At 42.6% G+C, this 13,376-nt stretch overlaps 1 protein-coding gene across 5 annotated transcripts in view; it reads right to left on the reverse strand.

The window, feature by feature from the left end:
- The window catches only part of Rnf138 (ring finger protein 138), a 24,565-nt gene extending 13,249 nt beyond the window's left edge, over positions 1 to 11,316 (reverse strand). The window contains exons 1-4 of one of the 5 annotated variants that reach the window (XM_050134921.1): positions 11,115 to 11,316; positions 10,517 to 10,711; positions 3,490 to 3,655; positions 2,073 to 2,188 (exon numbers count right to left, since the gene is read on the reverse strand). In XM_050134921.1, the coding sequence (XP_049990878.1) occupies positions 2,073 to 2,188; positions 3,490 to 3,655; positions 10,517 to 10,626 (392 nt within the window). In that variant the 5' untranslated portion in view covers positions 10,627 to 10,711; positions 11,115 to 11,316. Of the gene's footprint in view, positions 1 to 2,072; positions 2,189 to 3,489; positions 3,656 to 7,760; positions 7,906 to 10,516; positions 10,771 to 11,114 lie in introns of those variants that run through there. The other 4 variants (XM_050134923.1, XM_050134920.1, XM_050134919.1 and 1 more) reach the window with 4 other exon arrangements.
- Between the last annotated feature and the right edge of the window lie 2,060 nt (positions 11,317 to 13,376).

Here is a 13,376-nt window from a genome sequence, read left to right on the forward strand (position 1 = left end):
TATTTATTATGTATACAATATTCTGTCTGTGTGTATGCTTGTAGGCCAGAAGAAGAAAGCACCAGACCCCATTACAGATGGTTGTGAGCCACCATGTGGTTGCTGGGAATTGAACTCAGGACCTTTGGAAGAGCAGGCAATGCTCTTATCCACTGAGCCATCTCTCCAGCCCTTCTTCACACTTTTAAACACAAGCTTGTCATTAATTTTCTAAATGAAACAAAACATTTAGGGATACATGTGGAAATGATGAAATATGAAGAAAAAACGAGGTTAACTATCCAAATGGAAGAACTGTAGTTATAGGAATATGGAGTTTAAATGGATACAGCTCACAGGAAACTATTCTGATAATCGCTCTATTTATTGACCTGGTTAGCGGCTAACTAGGTATACAAATTATTACTATTATTTACTTTAACAGTATTGAGCTTCTGTTACTTATTCAATATCATACCTGGGTGTACACATGGAGAATAACAAAAAAAATTACCAAAAATACCTTTATTCAAAATTAATTAAAGAATACTCATAGAAGGGCTGGGAAGACATATGCTTAGCAGGTACCTGCTATTAAGCCTGATGACCATTAGAAGTGGGGGTGTGCAAGCCTTTAATCCCAACAGAAGCAGGTTAATCTCTGAGTCACTGATGCTAGCTAAGGTCAGCCTGGTCTACAAGTTCCAAAGCAGCCATTTATTTATATATCTACATATATGTGTATATATGTGTGTATATGTATATATTACAATAGTAAAATTTGTGTTATAAGAAATATTGTAACATTAAAAATTATTCTACATTATACATTAATGGAGAGAATTTATCCAGAAAAAACTAGAATGGTGAAAGAATTGTGAAAAAAGTGGAGAAATACACACAAGTAACAACAAACCTAGACAATATGTTCCTTTTACTGAAAATTTCAGGACTATTTATTATATTCTAGAAGCTTCTGATAGCTCTAAATCAATCTCTAGTAAATAAAACACTACCTAAATATTTAGCAAATATCAAAAACTATTTATTATATTAAGATCAGCTGGTTGAGGGAGAATGGCTTAGTCAAAGTTTAACATCTAGTTAGTTAAACATTAGCTTAGAATCTGCTTAGACATTTGTCTACACCCAGCCCAGTACTCCATATACCCTCTCACCCCACTTAAAAATAAATAAATTAAGGCAGGCAGGTAGGCCTGGACCCAAATTCAATCACCAGGACCCAAGAGAAAAAACTGAGTCCTCCAAGTTGTCCTCTGACTTCCAAATATACACAGCAGCACACACACACACACACACACAAATGTAATAAATGTTTATGTAATGTTTATAAATGATGCAACAAAACAATAAAAAATAAATCCCTATTTTTTTTTCTTTGGTTTTTCGAGACAGGGTTTCTCTGTGGCTTTGGAGCCTGTCCTGGAACTAGCTCTGTAGACCGCCTGCCTCTGCCTCCCGAGTGCTGGGATTAAAGGTGTGCGCCACCAATGCCCGGCTCCTATTTTTTTTTTTTTAAACTATATGTGGTACCAGGTTTGGGACTGTGCATTTGTAAGCCCAGTGCCCAAGAGAATCAGGAGTTCAAAGCCATCACAGGCAAAGTACTAAAACCAGCTGTGGATACATTATATACAGTCTCAAAATAACAGTTAAAAAAAAAAGTAAAGCACTATCAGAATAAAAACTTCAAGTGCTAAATCTATTCCTTAGAGGGCAATGAAGGAAGAAAAAAAATCAAAACAAAACCACACTACTATTTAAATACATTACTGAAAGTGATTTTGCCAGATTTTCAAATTGTTTCACATGAAAATCAGTTGAGTCTTCAACTCCCAGATAAAGTTTTTATTCAAAGAAAGACTGCCAGAATGATTTTAAGTAACATAAACTTAGGTATAAGTTTAGGTATCATAAAGTTGGTATCAACGATATAACTATCAAACAAATTTTGAAGGTAAATTCTAGTTAGGACACCTAGTATAATTTGTTAAACATATACAAACCAAAATTCCCATAGCAATTTCCATTTCAATTATTAAAATTTTGCTTTTAAAATAAATGCTGCTTACCTGCTCCTTACTGGATCTTGAGAAATCTTAAAGTTTGGAATGACAGAAGAAACACCATATTCATCCTGATACTTCTTACAAGATTTATAATGATGTCTCATGCGATAGAATTTAATCTGTAAATTATTGGTTAAAATATATCTTTTAATTTAAAACAGAATACACAAAGTTTGAGACACTGTCAATAGAAGGAAAAAAAGATGAAAATAGGTAACTAAATATTTCATTTACGATCAAGTTTAGTGTAAGGCAGGATGGCACACAGGTTTAACCCCATTCAGCACTAGGTAAAGAGATCTCTTAGAGGTCAAGGCTAATCAGGTCTACACAGCGAGTTTCAGGTCAGCTAGGGCTACACAGAGAGACTCTGCCGCAAAAAAAAAAAAAAAAAAGATAACACATTTTTGTTCATGCATACAAGTTCAGCTTCAACTATACCATTGGGGGAAATTAACAAATAATTTTACACTTGAAATGATAATACTGATAGAAAAAGCCAGGCCAAAAAAAAAAAAAAAGAAAGAAAGAAAAAGCCAGGCTCAGTGGTGCATGCTTATCTCAGCATTTGGGCAGACAAAAAAAAAAAAAAAAAAAAAAAAAAAAAAATCAGCTGTTCAAATTCATCCTCAATTATGAGCTCAGCCCACTTGGGCTACCCGACAGTACAGCTCAGAAAACAAAATGCAAAAGAAAGAATACTAAGAGGTTGCCTCATGCTTCTAGGTGTTTGACTATTACAGCCTGTAAGAATTAGAAAGCTGGTTAAAGAATGACGGTCCCATGTTCATATTGGGAAAATTTTTTGGTTTCTCACTGAGAAGTGAGGCAAGAATCCTGCAAGTGTGTTTTCATTTCTCTTTTCAGTTCAACATCTTCTTCAGAGATAGAAAACAGATCTGACTTATGTAAATGCTCTAAACATAAGGACACATCAAAGCCTAACTACGCCTCACCAGTACAGCCTTCTTCAAGTAGATTAGAGAATGCTACTTGTTTATCAATCTGATTATCCCGTGTCTTAAAACTTAAACCAGTCTTCTGAGAAATATTTCATGATTTCTTAAATACCTAAGTGAGCAGCTACAGAGGTTTGAGTTCTATTAGGCTAAATAAATTAACATTTGAAAGACTGTGAGCTTATTGAGAAAATAAAATTTTAATCTTAAAGATAAAAAAACTCAAGGTGTTTCAAGTTTCTGGTCTTTTCTACATAACTCAATCTAAATAACATCCTGTTTATTTTGTTTTTGAGACTATCTCAATTTGTAGCCCAAACTGGCTGTGAACTTGCAACGCTCCTAGTTCAGCCTCCTGAGAGCAGGGATTATAGGTGGACACCACACTGCCTGGAAATGTCTTTCTTTTTAAAACCATGTTCCACCAGGAAAATTAAAACACTGTCATAATATAACTCTACCTTTTTTGAACAGCATCTGCAGCTACCAGAAAACTTCCTCATGATATTTTCAAGATCTAAGGCCCGTTCTGGACATGCTCTTTCTCTTCTCGTCACACTTCCACGACACAGGGGACAGTGAATTCCACTTTCTCTCATTGCAGTCAGGAAACATTTTCTACAGAAACTAAACCAAACATTTGTGACATGTTAATTACAGAAAAAATTACTTTTATTCCCGTAACTAAACATAAATGATATGGCTATGCATATATACAAGGTAGTAAGGTTATTCAAATGTATGTACAGTCCAAATTTAAAATTATCTCTCAAACAGTAAGACTAATAATTGGATTAGATGGTAACAAAATGAAACTACATTCAAGTCCATTTTACAACTTTCTTTTTTAAAAGGGTCTCACTCTGAAGCTGAAGTTTAGACCCTAAGGAAGCAATCCGACTTTAACTTCCTAAAGCTTGAGAAAGCTTGGGAAAAAATAGAGTAAAGCATGTTTTCTTGGTAGCAGCAATTTCTCAGGTCTGCTCTACTTGCTAGAGGCAAGCAAGCGCTCTCATCTAAGAGAGGCTTCCTGACTCAGCTTTAGCTGCAAAACCCTGCAGCTTTTAAGAGGTCCTGCCACTCTTAAATGGTGTTGATGAAAAGCTGAACGCTTGCTTTTTGGTTTTCATCTGTAGCAGAAAAAAAGCTGAGTTGTTTTAAAATGCAGGCTTTCTGGGCCGTCCTGCCAGGGCAAACTCTAACTCCTTCAGGCAGGTGGTCCGACTACCAGAGTCGTTTGAGTGTGGTTTCTGAGTGCACTGCTGCAGCTTGCTTGGTGGCAGGGACCTTGAACTGCCACAGAGTTGTGGCAATAAACATGGCTACAGCCTGTACCTCTGTCATGATTCTGGAAAGCTAAGGAATGGGCTGGATCCAGCCCCCAAAGCCATGGTTTCAATCCTACCCATATTGTTTGGTAAATTAAAGACTCGTGTGGTCAGAAAAAGAGACATACAGTAAAAAGAGATTCAAAAAAATTAAAAAAAAAAAAAACCTCTAAATGGTTTACAGTGTTTAAAAATATATGTAGGCTTGAAAAAAAAGTTCTTAAAGAAAGAGAGTGATTGGGTGTGGTGGTACACACCTTTAATCCCAACACTTGGAGGCAGGGGTAGATTGACCTCTGTGACTTCAAGGTGTGGCAGGACACACCTTTAATCCAAAGACTCGTGTGGTCAGAAAAAGAGACATACAGTAAAAAGAGATTCAAAAAAATTAAAAAAAAAAAAAACCTCTAAATGGTTTACAGTGTTTAAAAATATATGTAGGCTTGAAAAAAAAGTTCTTAAAGAAAGAGAGTGATTGGGTGTGGTGGTACACACCTTTAATCCCAACACTTGGAGGCAGGGGTAGATTGACCTCTGTGACTTCAAGGTGTGGCAGGACACACCTTTAATCCCAAGGCCTGGGAGGCAGAGTCCAGAGAACTCTCTGAGAGTTCAAGGACAGCCTGGTCTACAGAGTTAGTTATTCCAGAACAAAGATTTGTTGGAAAGATTTGTTGGAAGTCAGGGGGAGGTAACTGAAAATAAAAATGAGCAAAATAGCAGGGCGGTGGCACTTGCCTTTAATCCCAGCACTCGGGAGGCAGAGGCAGGCGGGTCTCTGTGTGAGTTCGAGACCAGCCTGGTCTACAAGAGCTAGTTCCAGGACAGGCACCAAAACCACAGAGAAACCCTGTCTCGAAAAGCAAAAAAAAGAACAAAATACATTTTATGTATGAGACTGTCAACAAATAAATTTTAAAAAATTAGTGAGCTCCCAATTAGAGTTATATTATCAAACTTCATCTCAAAACTCAAAAAAAAAAAAAAAGCCTGATATCTTGGCCCATGCCTATCATCCCAGCATTTGAGAAGTAGAGACAGGAAAATCAGAGTACAAAACTATATAAGGAGTTCAAGGTCAGCCTGGGCTATATAAGAGAAGTCTCAAAGAAAGAAAGCTAACGTTTCCCAGATGTTATTATATGTAAATTTCATTTGGATTAGAGTTTCTAACAGTGTACAAATATTCCTTGACATTTTAAAAAAAAAGTGATAGAAACTATGATGATTCGTCAACTTGACAACCCAGAACCTCCTGGGAAGAGAAAGTCAATTGAGGTATTGTCTAGATTAGGTTGGCTGATCTTTGGGTGTATTTTAGGGTTGTTTTGATAGTTACTGATGCAGGAAGACCCAGACCATTCAGACAGCAGCCTTCTCTGGTTTGGGGCCCTGAACTATATAAAAGAAGGCCGGCTAAGTAGCCAACAAGGTTCTGTGCATTTACTATATACCTGTTCTTGACTAGATGTGACACTTTAAATTCCTGCCTTGATGTCTCCAAAGAAACAGACTACAATTGTAAATCAAATAAACCCTTCCTTTCCTAAGCTGCTTTGTGACAAAGTATTAAAAAACAAAACTGAAACTAAGAGATTTTTAAGATTACAAAGTAAAATAAGAGAAATAACCTTATCAATAGCCACTCTATTTTCTTCTGAAATGTCTTTTGGATACTTGCCTCAAACACACTTTATTATTGACCCAGAACAGTATTGCTATGTGGCCCATGCTGGTATCAAATTCGTGGCAATCCTCCTACCTTACCTCACCTCCCAAATGCTGTTTTCATACCTGGTTGGGGCCAGGGAGAAAGGCATGGGAACCGTGCATATGCTAACATTGGACTATGTCCCCAGTTTATTTCGGTGTTTTGAGACAGAGTCTCACTCAGTTGCATAGTCTAGCCTTGAAATTGCAATTGTCCTTTCTCGGTCTTCCCAGATGCTTTTGCAGGCCTGTACTACCCAAGCCAAATTAGTTTTGTTTTTCCATGCTGGGAATTGAACCCAGACCCTTGTGCATGCTAGGCAAGCATTTTTACACTAACCCCCTCAGTCCTTTGTTTTTACTTATTCTTTAAAACGTTTTATCTGAGTATTATAAGGTATCTAACAGTGCTGTGGTTAAGTCTTTTTGTTACTGCTTTCAGCTTTTTGTTTTAATTCTTTCAGTTTATGTCTTGCCTGTTTTCTTCTTATCCTGTAGCTCAGGATACAGCTCTCTCTACTCAAGTTATGTAAGTATTCTCCAAACTTGGGTCTGTCTAGGACCTTTTCCCTTCTTGCTTTCAGTTACATACATTCCTCAGTGAATATGCCCACAAAGGCACTCCATTTATTCCAGATCAATGTACAATATATACATTGAAAAAATGGACATGCTGTCATTAAATCTTATACAATATCCTTAAACGGTCAGGGGTCTCTTCTTGGCATAACAACTATCACCTTAGTTTAAGGTTCTAATCATTCTCTTTCCTGACATATCAATGTGTCAATCATATTAGTCTCAATTGTCAACCTGAAATTTGACACTAATAAAAACTTTCTAAAAGTGAAACCACACTATCTATGCTGCTTTCCTGCCAAAATAGATCTCTGATTTCTAGGAAAACATACAAATGGCTCACCCAGTAAGTTCCTGCCAACATCCAAAGTCTGTGTGAGGACAGCCATGTTCTGTACTCCTCTTTATCACAGTACACAAAGTAAACCTATACAAGGTACACCCCACTGTGCCCCAAATACAAACTGTCATCAATAACTTCATAAAGAAAATCAGCCATTTATATTCCTAAACTGATTTAGACACTTGCTTCTTGTTGCTAACATAAAAATTTCTACCTAAAATCTTGTAAATTATCAGTAACACTCATTTATAGTTTTCTCCACTAGACCATCAACAGTTACCAGAAAAAGTACTTTTTGTTCCAAATAGAAAGCATTAGACAATTCCTATTTGGAGAAATAAATGAAGATTGAAGAGACATTTATATCCTGATAAAGTTATTATAACGATTCTGCTCCTTTCCTGTCACTGAAATGGTCATGAAAACTTACTTTTAATATCTTCAAGATCCCCAATAATCCAAATCATTAACCCCATCCATCTCTATAAATCATAAAGTAATCTGGTACTCTTTCCTTCTGTTTGGTATTCTGGAGTGTGTCCATACATTAAGATTAAGACAATGAGCTCAGCCAGGCTCCCAGCACAGAGGCAGGCCAATCTCTGTGAGTTCAAGGCCAGCCTGTTCTACAAGAGCCAGTTTCAGGACAGGCTCTAAAAAACTAAAGCAAAACCCTGTCTTGGGGGGGGGGGGGGGGCACAGAGCACAATCCAAAACCCTACCTCAAAACTCAATCTGATTTTACAGAAAATATAAACTAGCTTATACTCACAATTTGTCTTTTGTGAAAAAGAGATGGGCTGGAGAGATGGCTCAGCAATTAAGAGCATTGCCTGTTCTTCCAAAGATCCTGAGTTCAATTCCCAGCAACCACATGGTGGCTCACAACCATCTGTAATGAGATCTGGTGCCCTCTTCTGGCATACACACAGACAGAATATTGTATACATAATAAATATTTAAAAAAAAAAAAAAAAAGAAAAAAAAAGAGATAATGATGTAAGAAACCAATACAGTAGTTTCAAATAATTCTAGTTATAAAGAAAATCAATTTCTTCACCCCATTCGGTCCAGTCAATCTAGACCCTGTTCCATCATTACTCGCCTTCCTCTATATAAAACTTTTCCTCCCTCTTCCTTCTTTAAACACACTGTTCAGCATGTTCAGCAACTGGAGGAGAAGTGGAGTAGAAAGCTATTCTGCTCATGTCAAAGTCCAATAAGTTAATCTGAAGTCAGAACTAAGTTAAAAAAAAAAATCATCACTTGAGGTCAAGCCAAATTACAGTCCTTCATTTTAAATATAACATAGGAAATACAGTGGAATTTTGTGCAGTTATGAGGGGGCTAAAAATTACAATGGGGTCTGAGTTAGTGATCCAAGAGTATCTGAAATAATTCTGTACATAAGATCTACCAAGCACACACACACAGCAACTACTTACAATAGTTTCTTCTCACCTCATCTGCACCAAACGGATAGTCAGGCTGTCATCTTCTTCTGTATAAAACTTAACTTTATTGCTTTAAGTTATGTTTTTCTGTGTGTGCGTGCATGTGGAAATGTGCATGTGAGTGCAAGTGTCCAGAAAAGCAAAAGATATTGGAACCCTTAGAATTAGAGTTAACAGTCAGTTGTCTATCAGCTGTAGCTGGTAGGAACTGAACTCAGATCCTGTGGAAGAACAGTAATTGTTCTTAACCTCAGAGCCATCTCTCCAGTTCCCATCTTTCTTTCCCTTTTTCATTTTGTTTTTGTTTTTTTAAGACAGGGTTCCGCTATGTAGCTCTGGCTGTCCTAAAATTTGCTCTGTAGACAAGTGCTGGCCTCGAACTCACTGAGATCCACTTGCCTCTGCTCCAAGTACTGGGATTAAAGGCGTGCACCACCATCAACAAGCTCCTTAATCTTTCTTGATGAGCAAAAATAACTTAGACATTTCATCCCTAAAAGCTAATTCATCCAACTACCACAGAATAGTGTAAGTGGAGATGGAGAACTGTGGAGAGCTAGCCCTTGCCCAGGAGAAGACGGCCAACACAAAAGGAGCTCCGTATTTTTTCTGCAGATTTTTAAAATCATATTGCTTTCTGTGGGCATTTTTGTCTGTTTTGTTATATATTATCGTCCCATTTTGCAGTTTTATGGGTCTTATTTGTTTCTTTTCATTTTTTTTAAGCCTCGTTTGTTTCAGCTTTTTCTTTGTTTGCTAAAGACTGAGGTAAAGAAAGGGCAGGTAGGTGGGGAGGATCTGGGAGAGGTGAAACCGTGATCAGACTATAATGTGCGAAATTTTTTAATTAAAAAAGATTAACAATGTCAAAAAAATAACAAAAAAGTCATCTGTAGTTAGACCTGTGACTAAGAAACCAAAGTTCTATCCACCACCCTTATTCTTTTTTTTTTAGAGGGGATTGTTGGTACTATTGGGTGGTTGTGTTCTGTGACCAGTCTTGCAGGGTGGCCTGGAAGTCACTACACGGCAAGGCTAGCCTCAAACTCAAAATCTTTCTGTTGTTTGAGCCTCCCAAGCACCACCTCACCTGGCTTGTAATTATGCCTTGAAAATTCTAAGTCCCACCATTAAAAACAAAAGATTGGAAAGAAAAACTTAACCAGAGACTTGTTCAATTCTTTGCAGCTGCTTGGAAGCAGAGAACCTTTTTAGGCCGCACCTGCCAGAAATCCATCTAAGTTTGGAATGGGGCCTAGGAGTTGGTTATCTTTGCTTTTAAAAGTCCCTCAGGGGAGCCTGCGTGCTGGCGCACGCCTTTCACCCCCGAGGCAGGTAGATCGCAGTGAGTTCTACCTCACGGCGGAGCTACGGGAGACTCTGGCTCAAAACAAACCAAGTTCCCCGGGGTTCTGCTCACCACCCAGGTCTGTCATTCGCTTACAGACCTGACTGAGGCCTGTTTCCCACCCTCCCCACACCGGCTGTCTGGAAAGCTATGGAAGCTGTTCCTGCACCCACCTCCGGCCACCCTGCCTGCCATCTTTGTGCTCCACCTCCTCCCCGGAGTAGGTACCTCCTCCAGCGATAGTAAACAGAAGGAAGGCACAAAGGGGGCGACCTCAAGCCCAGGAAATCCTGCCAGATCCAACCCACCGTGGGAGGAAGAGGCTAACTCAGCTTACACCGCTTTATCCCTGAGTTGTAAATTCGCTCAAAGATGGTGTGGAAAAAGGGGGTCAAAGGTCGGGGGAGGGGGGGCGGTTCTCGCACAGCCAGGGGCCTGGGTCTCGAAAACCAAGACGAGCCCCGAAAACGCGGCAGGCGGGTCGCCCAGCGCGTCCACAAGCCCGACACCACCGCGGGGCCCAGCACTCAACGCCCGGGCCGCCACAGGGGTTGCTAGGAAACAAAAAGGCTCCACGTTCTCTGCCACTGCCCTCCGGCCTGGCACGGAGGCCGCCGGGAGGGCCCGAGCGCCGGCCTCGGGCGCGCACAGAGCGGGCGGCGGGGGCCAGGCCGGCGGCGGGGAAGGCCGGGGCGCGCGGGGCGCGGGCGAGGGGCGTCCACTCACACGTGCTGACAGGCCGCGGTCCGCACCGGCGTCTTGAGCACCTCCTGACAGACGGGGCAGTAGAAATCGTCTTCCGTGTAGGACGTGGCCGCCGAGAGCTCCTCGGACATGGCGGGGGCTGGGCGGGAGAGGCGACGGCGCCGGCGGGGGCCCGGGTGGCAGTGGCGGCCCTCGGCCCTCGGCCCCGACAGAGCCCTGAAGGGGGAGGGAGCGGTGTCAGGAAGCGGCTCGCTCAGGAAGCCGCCAGCGCCAGGAAGGGGGCGGGGCTCGGGGGCGGGGCGGAACGCCGAGACAAGGCAGCAGCACGAGCAGGCCCCGCCCATTCTCGGCGGGCGCGCGCGGCGCGAAGGCGGGGCTCAGCGGGCGGGGCGGCAGAAGACGCACTCATTGGTTGCGCCGCGGCTTCTATCGCCGGCGCGCGCCGAAGCCCCACCCCCTCCCGGCCGCCATGGTGCCGAGGCCCCGCCCCCAGCGGCTAGGCGCCGCCGCTACCGGGTTCCACGCTCCGCGGCTCGCCCGCTCCGCACGGCGCGCCCTCCGCGCTCTGAGCGCTGCCGCGCGGTCCACCCGCCCCTCCGCGGCGCTCTCCCGGCCTCACCTCACGTCCCCGAAGCGCGCTGGGCCTTAAGCGCCCTCTCCGTCACGGGCTGGCCCAGCGCGGTCGTCTGACTCCAGCCCCGCGGCGCGCAGGCCTCAGGGGACTGGGCCCGACCGAGGCTCGTGGAGCACTGTCGAGCCCCCACCCCCGGAGCCGCAGTCCCGCGGCATTGCGAGGCCCGCAGCCCTCCCGCCGGTCACCGCCCACCGCCCGGCGGGGGTGTGGTAGCCTCCCCAGCCCCCCATGGCAACCGGGAGCGGCGTGGCGGCGGGTTGTGACGAAAGCAATAGGCGGCCTGCTTCACCCGGTAGCCTAGGCCTCCGGCAGGGGATGGATTCCGTTTCTTGTCCTCTTCCTGCGTTTGTGTGCATTTTAATTTCGTTCTCGTTTCCTCTCTCTCTCTCTCTCTCTCTCTCTCTCTCTCTCTCTCTCTCTCTCTCTCTCCCTCCCCCCCCCCCCCCCCCCCCCCCCCCCCTCGCCCCCACCCCCCCTCGCTCCCCCTGCCTCCCCCCCGTCTCGTCTCTCGTTTTCCAAATATTACCAATATAAAGGATCTGATTTTTCATTATTTGCACTGGCCACGTTTGGATTCACAATCTGGTTAGTCTTCTGTAATTGGGGAGACTGAGATAGACAGCCTGAGCTGGTGTGGAATTTGAACCTTGGGTTAAGCAAAAAGACAGATTTGCACGTTTCAGACTAGTCACGTTGACATTCCACCCTAATACCTTTTTGATTAAAGAGGGTGAGAATGATAGATTGGAAGAAGGAGCTAGAAGCATGTACCCACACATTCCATCTAAGTCACTAACTCGTTATTTTTGCCTCACTTCAGAAACAAGTGTGTGTTGGGCTGGAGTGATGGCTCATTGGTTAAGAACTCTTCCAAAGGTCCTGAGTTCAATTCCCAGCAACCACATGGTGGCTCACAACCATCTATAAAGAGGTCTGGCGCCCTCTTCTGGCCTTCAGGCTTACACACAAGACAGAATATTGTATACATAATAAATAAATATAAAAAAAAAAACAGAAACAAGTGTGTAGTCTTGCATGAGCCCTTAATTCCTAGATAAAACCACATGAAATAGGAACACCAGTAGGGGGAAAGAGAAGGTAAGGAAAATCCACAGTATACGAGGGAATCTTCAGTAAACTTTAAAGTTCCCATGTCATCCCATGCCAAAAAGGGTTTTGTTTAAACTCTTAAAACACAGTCTAAATTACTTATAATAGATGTCATCTAAGACACTAGGTAGGGGGACAGGGAGATGGCTCCGTGGTTATGAGCACTGGCTGCTCTTACAGAGGACACATTCAATTCTCAGCACTCATGGCAACTCAGGGCCATCTGCAACTCCAGTTCTAGATCTGACTCCCTCTTCTGACCTCCATGGGCACTGAACATGAAGGTGCACGGGCATCCATGCAGACAAAACATTCAGAAAAGAAAAGAAATTCAAAGAAAAGTATTTTTTTTAACAAAAGACTTGCTGGATGGTGGTGGCACACGCCTTTCTTTAATCCCAGCACTTGGGAGGCAGAGGCAGGCAGATCTCTTGAGTTTGGGCCAGTCTAGTCTATAGTGTGAGTTCCTGGACAGCCAGGGCTACACAGAGAAACCTGTCTGGGGGGGGGGGGGGGAGGAAGAAGACCCTAGTCAGGTCTCTACTGCAGTTCATCGCCGTCATTGTCCTTCGTTTTGTAAAGTAGAAACTGGTAGGATACTGGTCTGGACAGAGCTCACGTCACACCAGGCTATCCTAACGTGGAATCAGCCCAAGTCAAATTTGAAACTAAATTATCTGTCCTTGGTTAAAAAGAAAAAATTTAGGAGGGAAAGTGAGAAATAACCGGATTCTCATATAATTCTCATATAATCCAGTTTTAGCCAGTCCCTGTGCTTTATCCTTCACGGCGGGGGGGGGGGGGGGGGGGGGGGGGGTGTGAATACCTTAGCTGACTAGAATCCTTGTTTTAATCCTGCTCCCCTAACCTACTTCTGTCTATGCAGCCAGACTCCTACTCACAACAACACTGCTTTACTTGATGGAATGGGGTGTTGTGGATTCACAAATTGCAAATAAAATTGAGATTTCAAAATTTATAATTTTCTAAAAGCACTTTTAGGGATTTTGCAGATGCTATGAGTTTTAGTGTCAACTAATTTCACTCTGCTATCAAAATGATGATTCAAAGAGAAACTGGGGAAACAAAACATGCTATTTCATGAAGTATTAAATTTTACATTAATAGTGATTATGA

This window comes from Alexandromys fortis, unplaced genomic scaffold, assembly GCF_014885135.2.
Source record: "Alexandromys fortis isolate MF-2015 unplaced genomic scaffold, M_Fortis_MF-2015_v1.1 scaffold_25, whole genome shotgun sequence".
Lineage (NCBI taxonomy): Eukaryota > Metazoa > Chordata > Mammalia > Rodentia > Cricetidae > Alexandromys > Alexandromys fortis.